Source organism: Pelobates fuscus, chromosome 5, assembly GCF_036172605.1.
Source record: "Pelobates fuscus isolate aPelFus1 chromosome 5, aPelFus1.pri, whole genome shotgun sequence".
NCBI lineage: Eukaryota > Metazoa > Chordata > Amphibia > Anura > Pelobatidae > Pelobates > Pelobates fuscus.
Window position 1 is genome coordinate 292800662 of NC_086321.1, and position 20433 is coordinate 292821094.

Below are 20433 nucleotides of genomic sequence, written 5' to 3' on the forward strand. Positions count from 1 at the left end.
GGAGGAAGATCAAAAGATCTGCCTGACAGGGTCTGTGTGCTTGTAAGGGGCTCAGGCTCACGGGGCCCTCAGATGGCATGGGCCGCTTGGAAGTGAATCGGCTGTAACCCCCGACTGGCCCGTGGTCGCAGGGATTGCACCTGCGACCTGGCCCCATGGAGTGATGAACTGCGACAGCTGCAACCTTGGTAGGTATGCCACTTTATCAGGAGTCTGCGCCTGTCTTTGATACTAGCCAGGTTTACTTTAAATTGTTTGACAACAATATCTATATTTTCCATTAGAGCAAGGACGATATATAAGAATATGAATAAGAGGCATGGAATGGATATAAAGAGAATATAAGCTTACAATCATAGGAGGTTGAGGTTTGTGTTTTTAAATATTTGATACTTTTAACCCCTTAACGACCGGTGACGGTTCAGGACCGTCATCGGCATTCTAGCGTTGCCGACCGCTGACGGTCCTGAACTGTCACAATGGAATTATGTACTCAACAGAGACTGATCACATGGTCACAATAGGTGTCTGACAGGCAGTCTCCCTGCAAGTGTAAAATAAAAAAAGATTAATGTTAATAAAAACATAGAATTATATATGTGCATATATATATATATATATATATATATATATATATATGGTATATAGACATCTATATAATATGTCTATAGATCATATATAATGTCATACTAAGTGTATTTTTATATTAATATATACAATATACATATATTAATATAAAAATACACTTATAATTAAAGTACACACGTGTATATATATATATATATATAATATATATAATAACTATATATTGTATGTATATATATTATTATAAAATACAAATAATAAGTAAATTAAATTAAATTAAAAATGTAAAAATAATAATACAAATTTTAAAAAATTATATATCTATATGAAATTTTATTCTAACTGTATTTTGATATTAATATATATATATATATATTTATATCAAAATACACTTAGAATGAAATTGTATATATATCTATGTACCGTATATACTCAAGTATAAGTCGAGTTTTTCGGCACATTTTTTGTGCTGAAAAACCCCAACTCGACTTATACTCGAGTCAATGTCTGTATTATGGCAACTTACATTGCCAAAATACAGACAAGGGTCTGTTAGGAAGCATTTACTTACCTTTCCTGCAGCTCCTGTCAGCTCCCTCCTCCTCCGCGCCGGTCTGGTCAGCTCCCTTCTCCTCCAGTGTAAGTCTCGCGAGAGCCGCGGGGTCAGAGCGTTCCCACGGGTTAACGTGGCAACGCTCCGCGCGGCCGCGAGACTTACACTGGGACTTGACAGGGGAGCTGACCGGACCGGCGTGGAGGAGAAGGGAGCTGACAGGAGCTGCAGGAAAGGTAAGTAAACGCTTCCTTCCAGCCCCCCTCCTACACAGCCCATCCACTGGACCACCAGGGAATGAGAGCCCCCCTCCCTGCCATGTATCAAGCAGGGAGGGGGGACAAAAATAAATAACATAAAAATGTAAATAATAAAATTAAATATTATTAAAAAAATAATAATAAAAAAAATATTACTAATAAAACAAAAAATAATAATATTAAAATAATAATAATTAAAAAATAATAATAAAAATGCCCACCCCCCACCAAGGCTCTGCATCACACTCTGCATCACACACACACACTGCACTCATACACACACACTGCACTCATACACACACTGCACTCATACACACACACTGCACTCATACACACACACTGCATTCATACACACATACTGCATTCATACACACACCGCATTTACACAATATGTTTTCCCAGTTTTTTGGGGTAAAAATAGGGGCCTCGGCTTATATTCGGGTCGGCTTATACTCGAGTATATACGGTATATATAAATAAGTAAAAATAATACGAAATATACATATGTCCATATACAAATTACATAAATAATTATATAAATATACACGTAGACTTCAAATATATAAAAATATGTATATATTTTTACATTCTACGTGCGTATTTATGTAATATTTTTACATAATTAAGTAATTTTATTGATTGCAATTTGAAGGACCTGCCTGACAACCCAGGCCGAAAGTCCAGAGAATTTAATTTGCTAGCACTGTATTTTACCCTGTAACTTTCTATGACACCCTAAAACCTGTACATGGGGGGTACTGTTTTACTCGTGAGACTTCGCTGAAGGCAAATATTAGTGATTAAAAACAGTATCACAGCGATGATATTGTCAGTGAAAGTGACCTTTTTTGCATTTTTTACATACAAATGACAGATAATAGTGTTACAATGTCACTACTGATAAAAATGTATGTTTTTAAACCGCAATATCCTACTTGTACTTATATCCCTATAACTTGCAAAAAAAAGCAAAAAAGTGTGGCAAACCTGGCCACTTCATTGTGACCAAGACTGTGTTTGTATGTTATGTTTATATTCCAAAGACTGTGGCATTCGTACGCTAGTTTCACGAACAATATTGGATTATTCTGTTCGTGAAACGAATGACCTGTCGAACGGAAGACCTCACAAGGGAGTTGTGTGTCTCCAATTAACAAACTGGCAACATCTCTAATCGCAGAACATTAATTGTTTTATGGTTTTAACCGAACACGTGGCGGCAGCCATCTTTGCTTACGAACGCCCAGCGGTGTTTGGTCGTCGAGTGCCTGGAACTAAAATCAGCCACTCAACCTCACGAACACTGCTGGACTTCCATAACCGTTCGTATGATTACCCCATTTGTTTAAACCTAGCGGCATTCGACAAAGTAAACTGCACGAACCACCTTAACGGCCAGCATGTATTGTACATTATCTATGTGCGTTTGTATGAAACCCTTCATTCGAATGGCTTTCACATTCTAATGAATGGATCTGAGTGGTATTTCGCCAGATGGTGCGCTCAGATCTCAGCCATTCAATGAAGGGTCATTTGAACAATTCCGTGTAAAAATGTATAAGTTATAGATTTTTGTGTTAAATGTTATATTTTGTCAATCTTTCTTTTATTGAGGCAGGAGTTAAATGGGGTACAGAATAAAGAGGAGGGGATGCACAGCTTTGTACAGAGTGGGACTGCTTTAACACAGTAGTACATCTCCTTCTAATGACAGCCTCATTTTATATTTTATATTATGCAAACTTTTCAATAGGTTAATAGCACGCATAGAGAAACAGTTATCAAGGTAGTTTTAACTAAGCGATTGTATCATCAAGAGTTAAATGACTTAAACCAGTTGAAAACAAATGTAAAACAAAGGAAAATACCATCCACGCTTGTCGTTGCTAGACTAGTTATGAGAATTAATTAAATCTAAATATGTAGGTACATTCCAGTTTAACAGTGTTATCAGCTACATATTTAAAGTAATAGGATCGATATTTCGACAGCTTATGTTCTCGTTTGGTTTAGATGAGTTAACAGGACGTACAGATCAGCAGTGACATATTCGCTAGACCCTGTAGTATGCATGCTGACTAAGCTTGGTAGCTGGCTAGGCTTTACATTATTGTATGATTAACTGATGGATGGCTGAGTGGTAAACGTGTATGAGTGTCCCTGGGTGATTTACTGTACACTACAAACAATGGCGAAAGGCTCATCAATATTTCCAAGGATTAACTGTAAATAAAGTAAGCTTAACTATGCAACGGTCAACTGCATTTGCCCAAGTCCTGGCAGTACGTTGGTCACAGGTACTCGTTCAAGACAACATATTGGAACATGTTAGGTAGTCACTATATGACCTAGTCACTGTGTACAACTGACTACTGAGTAGGATTAAGCAGGCAAGTAGTATGCAACATGTATCATTAGTCAGGATATGCTCGAAAGTACATGAGATAGTCCTAGTGGGTCTTGGGTGGCATCCTCTAGGGCTTGGGTATCAGTTGGTTTCTGGTAGTCCCTTGGGGTAGCAGGCGGTCGGCGGCAGGTATACAGGCTGTTTCTTTTGCTGAGGCTCTTCACCCTACCCCCCGTCTGGGTACCACCTGGGAGTATCTGTTGGGTCCTCCAGAGGGTGTTCCGCTGCGCCTACTGTACATGGTTCCGAGTAGCATCATGCTCTCTCTGGGCTCCGTGGTTTCTTCTGCCCGGTAACAGTCAGAGGTGGTGGCACATTGGGGGCGGTGAGGTTGCTCCCTGTAGCCCCGGGCCTGCATATGGGCCGACATCTCCGGTTCACGGACCCGGGAACCTTGATGAGCCGGGCCCCCCCTGGAACGGGAGTGGCGGGGGGCTCTGATGGTGTTCCGCCGCCTGTGGCGGGGGGCTCTGATGGTGTTCCGCCGCCTGCGGCGGGGTGCCCTCCGTCGGTGTGGCCGATGTCTTGGGGTTACACCCCTGATGGCCCTCAGCCCGGGTAGGCCTGTAGGAGGTGTCGGTGTGCGGGTATTGGCTAGGCCCGAGGGGGCTCCCTTCTTCCCCCGACTCTCATCCCCTCTGTATGTCCACCGTTGTTTGGGGTGGCGATCTGGCTCTGTGATTTTCAAGAGCTTCCCAGAAGTGCTGGAGGTGCTCATCGAGCCTCTGCAGGAATCGCTCTATGGGGCACCGATAGTTTTCTTCAGGCTGTTGCTCAATGCGGTGTGGTTGCTTGCCTTGGGTCCATTGTCGGCCCTGCACCTTAGTGGCATTTTCGTCCGCCATCTTGTGGGGTGCGTTGTTCGCCGATCGGGCGTTTGGCGCTTGCAATAGGGGCAGGTCCATTCAGTGGGGACCGGGTTAACCCCCACCGGTTTTGGTACAAGCTGGGGCGGACCGGGATCCGGTCCGGGGGGGGGGGGAGCAGGGCTGTGTTGTACGTTTGGGAGGGCACTAGGTCGCGCAGAGCAGGGGATCGGCCGCCTCACCCGTCCGGCGATACTACTAGGCCTCACTCCCGTCGGACGCTCCGTGCACCCACGGGCGGCAGACCCGGGGCACCTCGGCTGGCTTCTGGGGTAAGTCGATTCAGTCTTCTTGTGTTTCTGTGTGTTCAGGCTGGCTGGAGTGCTTTTAATTTGTCTCGATAAGCAAATTGAGCTCGGAGCTCCCACGATGCACGTCCAGCCGCCATGAAGCCCAGGCCCCGCCCCCCGTTAAATGTTATATTTTGCTGTACAGAGAGATAATATAATTAACAGTATATTCTTGCGCAATTATCTCTCCAGTACAGCAATGAATGATGGGAAATAGCATAAGTTTTCCACAGAGTCCACCAGGAGAAAACCCCTGCAATGCCAGTATGGAAACCCCTTGCATGGGGTCTTGTATATAAACAGTGACAATGGAATAAAAGCTCAATTGACTCCCAAACTATGTGTCGTCTAGTTCTTGGGAAAAAGGGATTGTATTTACGCTACCTGTATTTTGTATGCTGAATCCTGACTACCAGCGGAGATACCGTGGATTACACTACTACTCCGCTACAAAAAGCATGTAAACACTGGGTATTTTTAAACTCAGGATAAAATTTTGAATCTATTTAGCAGTTTTTGTCATTAGCTTTTGTAGATGAGTAAAAGATTTTTCAAGTAAAAGTAAAAAAAGCATGTATTTTTAAAAATGTTTCATTATATATATTTTTTTAATTAAATTACATGAGATTATATAAATAATGGTATGTAAAGAAAGCAATTTTTGTCCTGAAAAAAATATATATAATTTGTATGGGAACAGTAAATGAGAGGGAGGAAAATTACAGCTAAACACGAACACCACAAAAGTGTAAAAAGAGGCCTGGTCGCAAATGTACAACATCGCAAAAACAGTCCAGTCCTTAAGGGGTTAATACATAGTTGAAAACATGTAGCAGAGAAATTCATGGAATATACACAACTAAAGCCTCAATTTATTAGTTTTTTGGATAAGCATTTCAAATTATAACAATATATTAAAATAACTTTTCAAATTATTTAGATACAATCATTCCGGCAGACTTGTATAGATAAATCATTTGAAGGGTTTTTCTAACAGATTGTGATTATTTTAAAAGCTTATCCAAAAGGCCTAAATTACACATTACCCAGCAACCATGATTTTTATAAATAAGTAATTGTAATGGAAAGTGAATAAAAAAAAACTACAAACCCTCACTTACCTTTCCAATGCTCTTGTTGACCTTGACCACTGAACTGTTTACTCTGATAGTTTCTATTGTATCAAGAGGAACTGCATATGGTACACCGTTTGATACATTATGGCAATCTACAAAGCTCATTGGTACAGTGATACAATAGTATAGCAATTGGGGAGGTGGAATGGCGTAGTAGTTTCAGAGCATGATGGTATGCTGTAAGAGAGTGTTGAAACACTATTTTGTATATGTGACATTATTTGTACTACAATGCACCCTCCCCATTTTTTTTTTCAAAGAGTGAGGCAAACAAAAACATGAACAATATGTATTAAGCTCTATAGTGAATTTTAAATAAATAATATGCTTTTAAAGTCATTAATAAGTCCGAAAACCATAACCACTTATGCTTCTTAAGTAGGTTATTACTCCTTATGATAATTTGGTTATTGTGGCTGTAAGTTTAGATTTTGGGTTCATTATGGGATTTACTATCTGCAAATTGACCCTGACACTGGTTTGGGTTATTGTTTTGGCTATTTTTTTATTTGTCTTCAATTCAGTTACATTGTGGCAGGCACAGAGTCATGTGATGTTACACAAGAGATGAAAAGTGCTGTGATTGATGCACCAGAGTTTGGCCAACATTCACATGCTGATTGCATCTGCAACAGCGCCTAAAGCATCCAGGTTGTTTGTCAAACTGTCTAGAAACAGGAAGTGAAGCCTAGGGCATCCTGGCACCATACCCACTGCAGCAGACTGTTGTGATTGTGGTGCTTACTCTGCCCTTTTAACTCTGTGGTGCTGTGCTATAATTTAATTGCATTATATGTATGCAGGGCCGGTGCTAGGATTTTTAGTTACACAGGCGAAGATGCATTTTGGCGCCCCCAACCCTCATTAAAAAAAAAAAAATGCATCTTCACCTGTGTGTCTTTCCTCCCAAGCCACAGGCACACAGGCATCATTTTTCAGTCACACAGTCAAAGTCATACAGGTACACTGTCATACAAAGACAGAGATAATCATACAGAGACATACAGTCAGAGACATACAAGCAGAGATATACATGCATACAGAGGCATACCGTCATACAGACACATACATACAGACAGGCATACAGAAACATACATACAAAGACATTCAGGCACATACATACAGACATACAGGCATAAAGAAACATACATACAGAGACATACAGGCATGCAGACACATACATACATACAGAGGCATACCGTCATACAGACACATACAGAGGCATACCGTCATACAGACACATACATACATACAAAGACATACAGGCATACAGAGACACACACATACGTACATACAGAGACATAAAGGCATACAGTTACATACATGCATACAGAGACATATATACAGACATTCAGAGACAAACATACATCCAGTTACATACATGCATGCATACAGAGACATACAGAAACATACGTACAAGACATACAGACACATACATACATACAGAGGCATACCGTCATACAGATACATACATACAGACAGGCTTACAGAAAAATACATACTCACACACACACACAAACTCACAGACACATACTCGAACACACACACACTGACAGACACACATACACACACACACTCACTGACAGACACACACACACTGACAGACACACACACACACACACTGACAGACACACACACACACACTCTCACTGACAGGCACACACACACACACACTGACAGACACACACACACACACTGACAGACACACACACACACACACACACAAACTCACAGACACATACTCGAACACACACACACTGACAGACACACACACTCACACTCACATGCACACACACATACACACACAGTAATTAATTATCTAAATTAAATGTAAATTTCCCACCCAGCCTCCCTACCTGGAGTGCTGGCGTGGGTCTTTCATTGGTGGTCCAGTGGGGCTGCTGGGAGGCGTGCGGCTGCAGTTGATTAGGAGGCGGCGAGGGAGCTCTCTGATCTCTCTGACCGGCTCCCTCGCAGGCTGTTTTCTGATGCCGCGGGAGCCGGAATATGACGTCATATTCCGGCTCCCGCGACATCAGCAAAAGGCGCGCGAGGGAGCCGGTCAGAGAGATCAGAGAGCTCCCTCGCCGCCTCCTAATCAACTGCAGCCGCACGCCTCCCAGCAGCTCCGGGGATCCAGGAGGTGACCTGGCAGGAGGAAGCACTTCCCTCCTGCCGGTCACTGGAATTTTGCGCCCCCAGAGCCGGTGCGCCCTAAGGCGGCCGCCTGTGCCGCCTTATGGACGCGCCGGCCCTGTATGTATGTATCATTGTCTCTTGCTCATGAAACTCATTTTGTCTGTTTTCAGGTTATACGCTCCATGGTTGAGTGATGAAGAGGAGCAGACCTTGCAAGACTATGTCAAATCTCTGAAGTTTGATCTGACATCTAGAACCCTACAGGAACAACAGCACATGGGAAAAGATGGAACATCTCACTCACAGGAAGTGGCTCATCTAGCTAACGTGATTAAAACAAAAGTGGACAATGCAGTCAAGTCCACAGTAGAAGTTTCATCAGGACACCAAGAGAAACCTCTTCGAGCTCAGATTGTGCAGGAGCTGACAGACACAAAGGTAACCGAGGGATATACAGTTATGGGTGTATAGGTTTGAGGTGCTTAATTATAATCAGTACAAAGGGTTAGGGTATACCTGATGCTGTAGACAGTAATACAGATAATATACCCTTAACGCTAAAAACTCCTAGACCATAGTCCCCCTAAACAACCTCTACTCTAAGTCACTTAACACAATGTACCCCTGAACTTCTATTTTAGTTGGCAGCCCTAGATCTACTTAAATGGACACTCCAGGCACCCAGACCACTTCTGCCCATTGGAGTGGTCTGGCAGCCAACTCTCACTACCCTTAACCCTGCAAGTGTAATTATTGCAGTTTTTTTATAAACTGCAATAAATACCTTGCAGGGTTAACTCCACCTCTAGTGGTTGTCTACTAGACAGCCACTAGAGGGCACTTCCTGGTTTATAGCACAGGAAACCTGTGCTAAAGCATCGCTGGACATCCTCACGCTGTGTGAGGACCTCCAGCGTCGCTCATTTCCCCATAGGAAAGCATTGAAATGCATTTTCAATGCTTTCCTATGGGGAGCGCTAATTGCCGCGCATGCGCATTAGGTCTCCCTGGCCGGTGGGCGGGATCAGTCTCGCCCACCGGCCAACGCAATGCAGAGGAGGAGCGGTGGGGGAGGAGAAAGCAGCGACGTGGGACATCGTCGCTGCCTCAGGTAAGTGACTGAAGGGGTTTTCACCCCTTCAGCAACCGGGGAGTGGGAGGTGGGAGGGAGAGGGGACCTGCAGTGCCAGGAAAACGGATTGTTTTCCTGGCACTGGTGTTTCCCTTTAACACTTGAACACTCCGGTGTAACAAATACATTTATTTATTTCTATTGCTGAAGAAGAATTGTCACACTTGCCATCCCTGTCCATTCTTCTGCTGCATCGTACATCTCAAAGGTTCCACATGGCTGAAACATTCTTATTATTTGTGATGATGATTCCAGGCTTCATGTTATGTGTGTTCTAATATAGAAATTTCCCAATCTTTTTAGGCAAACACATAAACAGTTAATAAAAATAACTTATGTTGTGCACAGGAATGTCTTTCAGAAGTCAGAGCCAACCTGCAGCTGCTGCAGACAGAGAAAAGAGCTTTGGAACTGCAGATTGCAACTGAGATGGAGACAGAAAGGGCATACATGCTCATCAGAGACCAGTTACAGATGGAGCTGAGTGAACTGGCGAAAGGGGAAGAGGATTCTAGGACTGCAGAGGTATATATAGGTAGACGCTCAACATGATGCACAGCAACACAGCAAATTTGTCTTATGTGATGGCTAAAAGGACACAAGATGTTGAAAATGATTTATCATATTGATAATAATGCTTTAGAAATGTATAAAATGAACTTGAAATAAATCAAAATAATACTCAACTAGTGCACTTGCACATGTAATATGCAGTGACAGAAACCCAAAGACTATGTGGAGATTTCACCAATCAGGGGCCTTGCCCTCTGGTCTATGTTATTTTTTGTAAGATGAACCCCTGTCCAGCAGGGATTTGTCAGAGATGTAGTTTAGTTTCCTGTCGCGATTCCACTCGTTACATAGGGTGAGAATAACTGTGAGGTTTTGTAAACCTAGCTTTGTACAGTGAGCTCCTGAGCTGCCTACTGTGCATGTAGTCACTTCTTGCTCTTTTCAGAATATTAGAGAGGAGGTATTAAATGTACACAGAAAAGTGAGATGGAACTTTAATGGCATAGAAGGAAAGGGAGCAGTCTTAGAGCTTTAATGTTTTTTAAAGGAGTGCTGTATACACCATTGAGCAAATGTTGTTATGGTTCATAGAAAAAAACATTTAAAAACACTTAATGGTTATCACTAATAGCACTTTTGCAGGAACACTCTGGTGCCCCCCAAATGTAACTTGTCAACCATTTTAGAATGGCTTCACTTCTTACATGTATTCCACTGGACACCGCTCACGCAAACAGGAGAGCAAAGAGCTCCTGTATTTTTAGAAGCTTCCATTAGCTCTCCTGAGGTAAGTCAGGCATTACAGGGCTAGTTTATTGGGTGAGAGCATCTGCAGATCACTCTTAACAAGAGTTAGGCTCTGCACTGCTGAGATTGGCATAGGCAGAGAGGTAATGGCTCTCCTGTAGGCTGCCATGGAGACAGGGAAGTAGTACTAGACCCTTTCTGTCACCATAACCACTATAGTGTGATGTAGTGGTTATGGTGTTTAGTTTGTCCCTTAAACAAAACAAAAGTACTGTAGTAAAGGTGTGTAAACATAATTAACGTATATGGAGTGTAGAACAAAAAAGAAGTCCTGTAAAACAGAAGCAGTGTAGTGTGTCCTGAGAATATCCTATAGTAGGGGATAACCCTATATATATGAACTGACAAAAAAGAAAAAGGGAACCCTAGGACAAAATGTCCAGGATACCCGAGTAGGATATCTCAGTGTGAACTGATGCTGCTAAAAAAACATAATTTTATTTATACATACTAGACATCAACAAAAAAATAAAAACACACACAACTATAATCCCCAAATAAGGGGAAAAAATGATGACATCTTACTAAGAAGGGAACCCAAAATGAAATGGGAAACAAACAAGGTTAGTTGCTCATGAACAGCAACTATGCTAAAGGTAATGACCGCGTCAGAAAAGGGGTGTGGCTAAGCTCTGTCAACCTGGAAGAGACAAGGAAATACCGGGAGTTAAGGCATGACAAAGGGACACTATAGTCACCTGAACAACTTCAGCTTAATGAGGTTGTTCAGGTGAGAACTATAGCTCCCTGCAGCCTTTCTCATGTAAAAACTGTATTTTCTGAGAAAATACAGTGTTTACATTGAAAGCTAGGAACACCTCCAGTTGCAGTCACTCAGAATGCCACCAGAGGGACTTCCGAGTTGATTGAGGCATAAAACTCCTCAATCCACTCAGATCTGCTGTCAGCAGAGCACAGGGCAGTAATGTGTCTCCTCCCTCTGCATGCAGACACTGAACTTTCCTTGTAGAGATTCATTGATTCAATTCATCTCTATGAGGAGATGCTGATTGTCCAGGGCTGTGTTTGAATCATGCTGGCTCTGCCCCTGATCTGCCTCTTTGTTAGTCTCAGCCAATCCTATGGGGAAGCATTGTGATTGGATCAGGCTACCACTTCTGATGATGTCAGCAGACTGTTTGTTTTTCTGAGTTTAACAGCATGCAGAGTTACAGCTTCTGGCTTGAATACAGTAAGATTTTTACTATATTTATGGAGGCATGAGGGCCCCAGAGGGGGCTAGATGGTGGTTTTAACACTATAGGGTCAGGAATACATGTTTGTGTTCCTGACCCTATAGTGATCCTTCAGGCATGAAGTGCTGAAAATTCTGTCCAGCAGTTAACAGAGTCTGTAACAGCATGCCTCCCATCAGCAGTGCAGTGTACATCTAGTAGGGGCCTCACCCGGGGTGCATATGGTATGAACCCTTAAGTGCTGGCCATCAGCCTAATAGAGAGTCTTCCTCCGCTCTTCCAATAATGAATGCACTGTCATGGGAGATATCCTGCTAAGCCGGAAGTGGTGTTGAAAATTCTCTCCAGTAATTAACAGAGGTTGTCATAGCCTGTCTCCATTCAGTAGTATAGAGTTGTGTACACATAGCGGGGGTTCACCCAAGGTGCACGGGGTATAAAGCCTTCAAGTGTGGGGCACGGCCATATAGAGTGCACCAATCTGTGTGCAAACAGTTGTTCAAACAGTTGTTCAAAGGTGATGTTTATATTCCTTTAAGTCGTATTTACTGGAGAACCAGGGGGTATATCTCTTTAAGCCATATGACCTGGGAATCCTGTTGCTATAGCCTCCCTCGATACAGTAGGACAAAGTAGAACGACCTAGCCAGGGGTTAACCCCAGGTGTACAGCAGTACAGGATATAAACTCTAAAGTGTGCATGTCACCGTCCTGATAGAGAGCACTAATTCGTGTTCTAACAGTAGTCTGAGGTTAATGGGAGGTATCCCTTTAAACATCCCATAACTGAAGTAATTCCATATAAGGTGTAGTCATACGGCACAGTCCTGATACAAAGCAGTTAACCTGAAGTAATACAACTTCGAGGCGCAAGATTAAAGATGGCCATCGCGGCTTGCTCGTAAGAGGTCACGAGTTCGGCCAGGGCCAAACTGGAGAGTACGGCGCGGCCATGGAGAAAAGGCCGCAGTCATGCCGATATATACTGGGGAACCAGAAGGAAGCGGAACAAACTCCCGGGAGCCGGCGGAACCAGCGGGAGGGTAGAGATTAAGCCCCAGAAAGGCCCAAAAGCTCCTTGAGACCCTTAGAGAAGAGGAGGGGAGAGGGCCAAGCACCCAGAATAAGGTAAAAGTTAATAATAAAGAAAGACCCCCAGATGCCCATAGCATAGAAGCACAGCAAAACAAATTGCAAAACCTATTAAAATACAATCCCAAAACAGTCTCAAAAAGGCAAAAGAAATTAATGGTGAAGAGTAATACTTTGACCTGTCTGCTTGATGGAGCAGCAAAGAAAGAGGAAGTGATGAGGTCGCTATGCCTTATGTACATCCTAGTCTCTTGTGATTGGTTCTTTTTTCTATGTGTGGAGCTAGTAAAGAGAGATTATGCAAAATACAAAGTCTCCTGTCATGTTGTAAAATTGCCAGTTCTGTGTAGAAAGACTCTGGCCTGGCTGTCCATCTGCTTGAGCTATATTATATATTCCATTACATGAGACACTAAGCTCTTTTTTTAACTTTTGTTTAATATCAGAAATACACGGTTTATCTGAAGAATGCCTGCAGTCATGGTGAGCAATGTGGACAGCCTCTTGACATGCAGCATCTGCTGGACTCATTAGTACGGTATGGAAAGTTTAGAGTCTGTACATCCGTTCTACTAAGCTACATTCTTTATCATAAAGTATAAGTTTAGACAGAAGCTATGAATTAATTGGTGATGGGTGATTTTCCTATCAGTGAAGATTAAGAAACATTCAACTCTTGACTTTCTATAAATCTACATTATAGGCGCTTCAAGTCTATCTAAGGCCGGGTTAGTTCTAGCATGGGAAGGCTGTGGAAACAGAATTCATATAATGACTTGTGAACACAAGACCCTAAAAATGATTTTGACACATGCAGACTATTTTAATAACATATTTCTACAGATTTAAGGGGGACAAAAAACTATTTTCATACTGGTTGGTTAAGTAAAGGAAATCCTGATTTTTAATTTAAGCACTTAGCAATAATGACTTCTGAGGAACGTTTCTTGGAGAGACCTACCTGTCTTTCTCACAACCCCGTTCCTTCCTCTTTGATCTTACTAGTTCTACGAATTAACCCAGCGTGTGCATGCACATGTGCAGACAGCACACATTCACACATTCTCTCATTGTAACCACCATAGCAGCTGAGTTCGGCATTGTATGTATGGATACCGTTTTTTGCTGATCGCACAAAAGCCTGTTAGACAAGCTGGGGTACCCTTGTTTTAACAATAGCACAAGCAAATGAGGGTTTACTAAAAAAGCAGTATGGGAGGAGCACAGAAAAGCTTTAGCCTAATATGAGTGTTAAATAGATTATGCCAATGGCCCTACAGACAACAAATAAATAAAATTAGAGCAGTGCAGAGGGTATTGCAAGATTGTCACTGATCTCTGCCACTGCGTTTGGGTAGGTAGATGTCAGTTTTTGAGGCTGATTTTTATTTTTTGTATGTAAACATACTATTGGTGCTGTTGGTGCTATTGTTTGGTAAATTCTGTGATATACATAATATGGTATTAATTGATTAACTGTGTTATATTTCAAGGAGCACTGAACTGAGGACACGTGTTGAGAACCTTACATTGGAACTGGATAAATTGTCCTGCAAAGTTCGTGTTCAAAAGGCCCTATCTGCCCAAGTTATCAATGACTTCTTCAAAGCTCACAGGTATGAATAGGGGTGACAACTAACGCACACAAGTCTTACTCCATTTCTCAAATTAAATTAATAGATGTTTTGAAAAAATAAATACATTGCTAAACATAAATACACACACCAGTCAAGCCATAAGACTTTCTTTTCCTACAGAAATCTCACTTTAACAGTGCTCTCACTCCTGCAAGGGATTCTGGTTAGACATGTGCAAATGAGCTCAACAAAGAACCACATTTTTGCCTCATTTCCACTTTATACATGGAATTATTGGAGTATGTGTCTGCTGTATATAACAGCTTTGAAACGAAACTCAGGAAGAGGAGCAAAGCCAGTGAACCACTTATGGACAGCTGTTTCGTTGTTAATGCAACTGATCAGCATGAGGTTGGTTACTGGCTTGCTATGGAGCAGGCTTTCCCAAACTCTGGCCCTCCAGATGTTGCTGAACTACAACTCCCATGATTCTCAGCCTATCTATTTAATTCATAGAATCATGGGAGTTGTAGTTCAGCAACATCTGGAGGGCCGGAGTTTGAGGAAGCCTGCTATGGAGCCTTGGCGTTAGCAAGCCAGTAACCAACCTCATGCTGATGAGTACTGCATCCTGCTGCCATCTCTTCCCCAGGTAAATAATGCACAGGCACTTGGCCATCCACTTGATCTTAAAGAAAACATGATTCATCATTGCTAGATCTGATCTCGTGTCCCCAATGAAGGTACTTTCAGCAGTGGACAGGGGTCATAATGGACACTCTAACCGGTCTGTGGCTACGGAGCCCCAAACACAACAAACAACAATACACTGTGTGTTCTGACATCTTTCTATCATGCCCAGCATTAAGGTTTTCAGCAATTTCTTCTGCCCATGACCCTGATGCCTGTTTACTGGTGACCTTCCTTGCTCCTCTTTTGGTAGGTTACTAACCACTACATACCAGGAACACCAGACTTGCTGTTTGGGAGGTACTCTGACCCAGTCATCTAGCTATCACTATTTGGCCCCTCTTAAGTCACTATTTTTGCTTGTCCATTTTTCCTGCTTCGAACACATTAAATTCAAGAACCACTTCTTCACAGTTGCCATTGTTACAATATAATCAATGCTATTCGCTTTACCTGTCAATGGTTTTAATGTTGTAGCTGATCAGTACATAACCCCACATTATCTGGCATGTGTGTTTGCATATAGAGCCAACATGTTCTCTTACAGGTTTACAAATAAAACCAAGGATATAGTAGTAAAGGCAGATATGGATTCTCATCAATCTAAAGCACACCAGCTTGTGGCAAAACTAACTATATGGCTCTCTTCCCTGTTAATTGCAACTCGTGATACAATTGTTAAGAAAAACATTAAAGAGATTCACATTTGCTACATTTGAGAATCTAGTTATGTGACTTAGATTTACTTCCTTAAGTGTCCTTGCGGTCTCTTCTGTGTAGGCAAGATCACAAGGAAAATTCAACCTTTTTCTAACCAAACATTAAAAAAATATTTATTTATAGCCAACACTACTTTTGTCAGCTTTTCATTCAACAACAATCCCCAATTTCAAAATTGCTGACTGCTAACTGGTACCTCAAAAACTATTCAGAAATACCCAACGTTCATAAACCATAGGTTGAAAATTGTCCTAAATTGTGAGTGAGGTGACCAGTTATTTGTGAAGTATAAAGAGTTTGAGAGGCTGTAATGATTATGTGTTAGGAACATATCAATTACATATATCCTAATACTTGTAAAGAGCTATTTATGTGTATTAAAGCCCTCATGTTTGTTCTGGGTGCAGGAATCTCTTCATCACGTACCAAAATGCCTGCAGAAAATATAAAGAGCAGCAGCACAAACTGGAATCCCAGGCTGTTCTGATGTCACAACGCCAATGCCAACAGTTACAGGACCTTATGAAGGCTATTGTGAACCTTCAAGCTCAGAAAACAGCAAGAGATACAAGTGAAACTTCCCTGTAAGACGTACAGACTAACTCGTTACGAAAATAAAATCACTAATGTATGGATGGGGCAGTGATGGCAATCCAAAATAAAAGACACCAAAATTATGCAGTCCGTAGTAACTCAGCTCTCTGATTTAAAGGGACACTGTAGGCACCATAACTGCTTTATCTTACTGAAGTAGTTATAGTGTCTTTTTTATGCTTAATGCTTAAAGCGGCATGCCAACCTTACCTTTACATAATCCGTTCCTCTTCTCTCCCTCTCTCAGGATCTTTTCTCCATTTCTTCCCATCAGATCTAGTTTTTTTTTAAAACATAAGACAAAGTAGGGACTACTTAGTACCCTGGGTCTAACCTCTCTATTATATTGTTTTTTGTGGGTCTCACATTTATTATGCCCAAGCCTTGGTTGCTGCGAATGTAGCTTGGTTGCTTCTTCAAAGTGTGTGCTTGGAGAGAAACTGGAGGTAATCTAAGGTATACAGGAGAATTGTTTTTTAAAGATTTGTTTGATTTAAATTACTCACCTCATTAAAATAGCAGACTTAGTTCAGTGTAACAGTTGTGTATGCATTTGTTTCACATTCCACTTTTTGGAAATTTGTATGCTGTCTAATCTGTAGACAGTGCTCTATATTGCAGCAGGTAATTGTATTTCTGAAGTCTGAGCTTTGTAAATTATCTGGTAAACAAACTCATGCTGGAAGTGTTGCAAAGCCACGGTCGCAGAGACGTATTAGGAATGGCAGATGGATTAATGTAGGATCTGGCAGACTTAGAGTTGTGGATAAAAGGCATATTGCACAGTCTGTTGCTCTACATAATTCATTTCCAGCACTTTCAGAGTGCAGTGGTGTTGTTGAGACAGGCTCAGACACCGAGTGTAGTGGTGTATAAAGACAAGCTCAGGCACCGAGTGTAGTGGTGTTGTGGAGACAGGCTCAGGCACCGAGTGAAGTGGTATTATGGAGACAGGCTTGGAGACTATGGTGAGGCTTAATAGAAAGCAGTTGTTGTTGGGCGATTCTATCATAAGAGGTGTGGAGCTGGACAAAAGTGGTCTTGTGAGATGTCTTCCTGGAGCTACTGCCCACAGAGACAGGAGACGTATTTGTAATATTGTTAAGAGAGCAAAGCAGGAAGGTGAATTGGATGTACTTGTCCATCTAGGGATAAATTACTTGGCTTGCAATGAGGTTTCAGAGATATAGGAAGTTTTTTATGTTTTTGCCAATGATATACAGCAGGTTGCTTCCACACTGTCATTCTCTGAAGTTCTGCCTGTGCATAACACACAGAACGACAGGCAGATGTGTATCAGGAACTTTAACTCGTGGCTTGGCGAATGATGTCGGGAGCAAGGATTTGGATTCATTTCTCATGGTAGCTCTGTTTGGAATGGAAATAAACTGTACAAAAAAGATGGTTTGCATCTTTCTCAAAAGGGAACAAATGTTCTCAGCGAGCAGTTCAGAGGTTTTGCTAGGATGTATTTAAACTGGGAGTGGGGAGGGCAAAAGGGTGATAAAACATCAATCCAATTGCCCCCTAAAACAAGGACAGAAGGTGCCTGTAGCAAATGTGTTAAAAAATGATAAGCTTGGAGTCATGTTTACAAATGCTCGCAGTTAAGGGAATAAGATCCATGAACTTGTGACAATAATGGCAACTGATAATGTATATTAGGCGCTGTTACTGAGACATGGTATAATGAGAAAAATGACTGGGTCATAGCAATACCAGGGTACTCTTTATATAGAAAAGACAGGGAAAGCAAGAAAGGGGAAAGGGTGGCCATGTATGTGAAATATAGCATCAAATCTAGCCTAATAAAAGTTAGTGAGGCGAACATAGAGTCTGTTTGGTTACGTTAGAATTTGGTAATCACACAGTAACTCGTGTAGGTGTGATTTATAGGCCCCCAGGACAAATAGAAAAGTTAGATAATCTCCTAGTTGAGGAAATAGCTAAAATGACAATGAAGGGGAAGTTATCATCATGGGTGACTTTAATCTTCCTGTTGTGAACTGGAAAACCAAAATAGCTTCTTGTGCCAGGAGCACACATATTCTAAACTCCCTACTGGGATTGTCTCTAAAACAATAAGCAAAAAATACAAATTGTTGTGTAGGGGCTTCAAATATTTAGTGCATGGGTGTAAAAAAGGTGTAATCCCTTATCACCTAAAAACCAAATAGATGATAGAATAAAAATTGATTCACACACACAAAGTAGGTGTAATAAATACCACCTATAACAGGTAATAATAATGCAGTTCCATCTGAAAAACAAATAAAACATACATAGTGCTCTCCATAGCATGTAAAATATAGAGATTAAGGTATATGTGGAATGCACTCACAAAGATGGAGCCACGTAGGCTCTATGAAAACAGCCCTTGGGTGCCTGTCCATGCTCTCGATATATGTCAGTGAAGTACAAATGTATTATAATTGAATATAATTAAAAATATGTAGATAATAAGGGACAAAAGGATGGCAGGTATCTTAGGAAATGGTAATACACCGCAAGTTTGGCCAAAGAAAAGAAGCGGTGCAAATACAAATAGATACAAACATAATTAAATACCGCCAACAAAAAGTCCCAGAATATGTCCAGTTGGTAGCAAACGCGTTTCAGCCCTAGATGGGGCCTTCCTCGGTGCTATGTCACTGTTCCATCTTCAGTGAAGTGACAAAACCGGCAACGCACTCGAGCTACAGCCGGAACAGTTTAAACACTTCAAGAGGGGTATTTAAACCCTGAATATGGACCAGTGACAAATAACAAAAGTTGAGTTGATAAGCATATATGGTTTCAATGTAAATGTTGTAAGTGACAATAGGTTAAGATGAGGCTGTATTCATGACACCATTTGACACTGCTAGCAGAGGAGTAATGTGAATCTCTATATAAGTGCTCCAACATACTACGCAGACCATACTAATGGAGGTTGCAGGGATATATGATGTCACATATATAATGTCACACTCTAGTCTCCTCCATCTGGCAAACATATAAGCAGTATGAGAGTAGGAGCATCCACATATCTGATCTGAGAGTTTTGTGTGCAGAAAAAACAACACCTTTGCACTTGTCCTCTCAGTCCAAAGTTTGTCAGCCCTGCCATGGGGGCTTTCCATACTAGCAAAGGGTTTTTGGGGAATGGATTAGATGCTTATGGAGTTATGATTGTGATCCTTAAGAGACTACAACTATAACATTATTTCCCCCAACTAATAAACACCAATAAATCCTGCTAAAACAGCATTAAGACTACCAGTCATTTATTGTAACTTGTACATTCATGTTCGTATAACACATGAGCTCTACACCTTTTGAAACTCCTCTCTGGAGGTTGTTTTTGCAAGTGATGAAGGGGTCAGGCTTTCTGGTCCCTTGGTCCTATGTATTAGACATCATGTGTAAGGATATGAAGCCAAACCCCCCAGCCTGTAGAGCACAGACTTTCTGCTCCACACCAGTTATAGGGGAACGTAAATAATAAGGGTCGAAACAAGCAGGATCAAACAGCACATGCTTATATCATAGAACAAATAAGCATCTGTGATAAATGTGACCTAACTTGTGAATTAAACCGTTTTCAATCTAAAACAACCATTTCATTATTAAACTGAGTGTTTGAAAACTTTGTATATTACAAATCAACATACTTTCCTTTTTATATATTACCTTTATTGTAGTTTTTGCTCTTGTAATAAACCTTTGTGGATTCCAATTGTTTTTGGTCCTGCACTTTTTTTCCTTGGATCATCTCGCTATTTTGGACAAGATGGATTTGGCTCCATATATCCCTGGAGGGGATAGTACCTCCCCAGCTGACTTGCATCATAAAGCCAATCGATTGCTGTACGAAATGTAAGCACATTTTCCACC

General features: G+C 41.5%; 1 protein-coding gene across 2 annotated transcripts in view; it reads left to right on the forward strand.

The window, feature by feature from the left end:
• Positions 1-16818, forward strand: part of LOC134611511 (colorectal mutant cancer protein-like) — a 159472-nt gene extending 142654 nt beyond the window's left edge. For both annotated transcript variants that reach the window (XM_063455447.1, XM_063455446.1), the window contains exons 9-13: positions 8407-8674; positions 9717-9893; positions 13423-13514; positions 14470-14592; positions 16371-16818. In XM_063455447.1, the coding sequence (XP_063311517.1) occupies positions 8407-8674; positions 9717-9893; positions 13423-13514; positions 14470-14592; positions 16371-16551 (841 nt within the window). In that variant the 3' untranslated portion in view covers positions 16552-16818. The remainder of the gene's footprint in view (positions 1-8406; positions 8675-9716; positions 9894-13422; positions 13515-14469; positions 14593-16370) is intronic.
• Positions 16819-20433: the final 3615 nt, after the last annotated feature.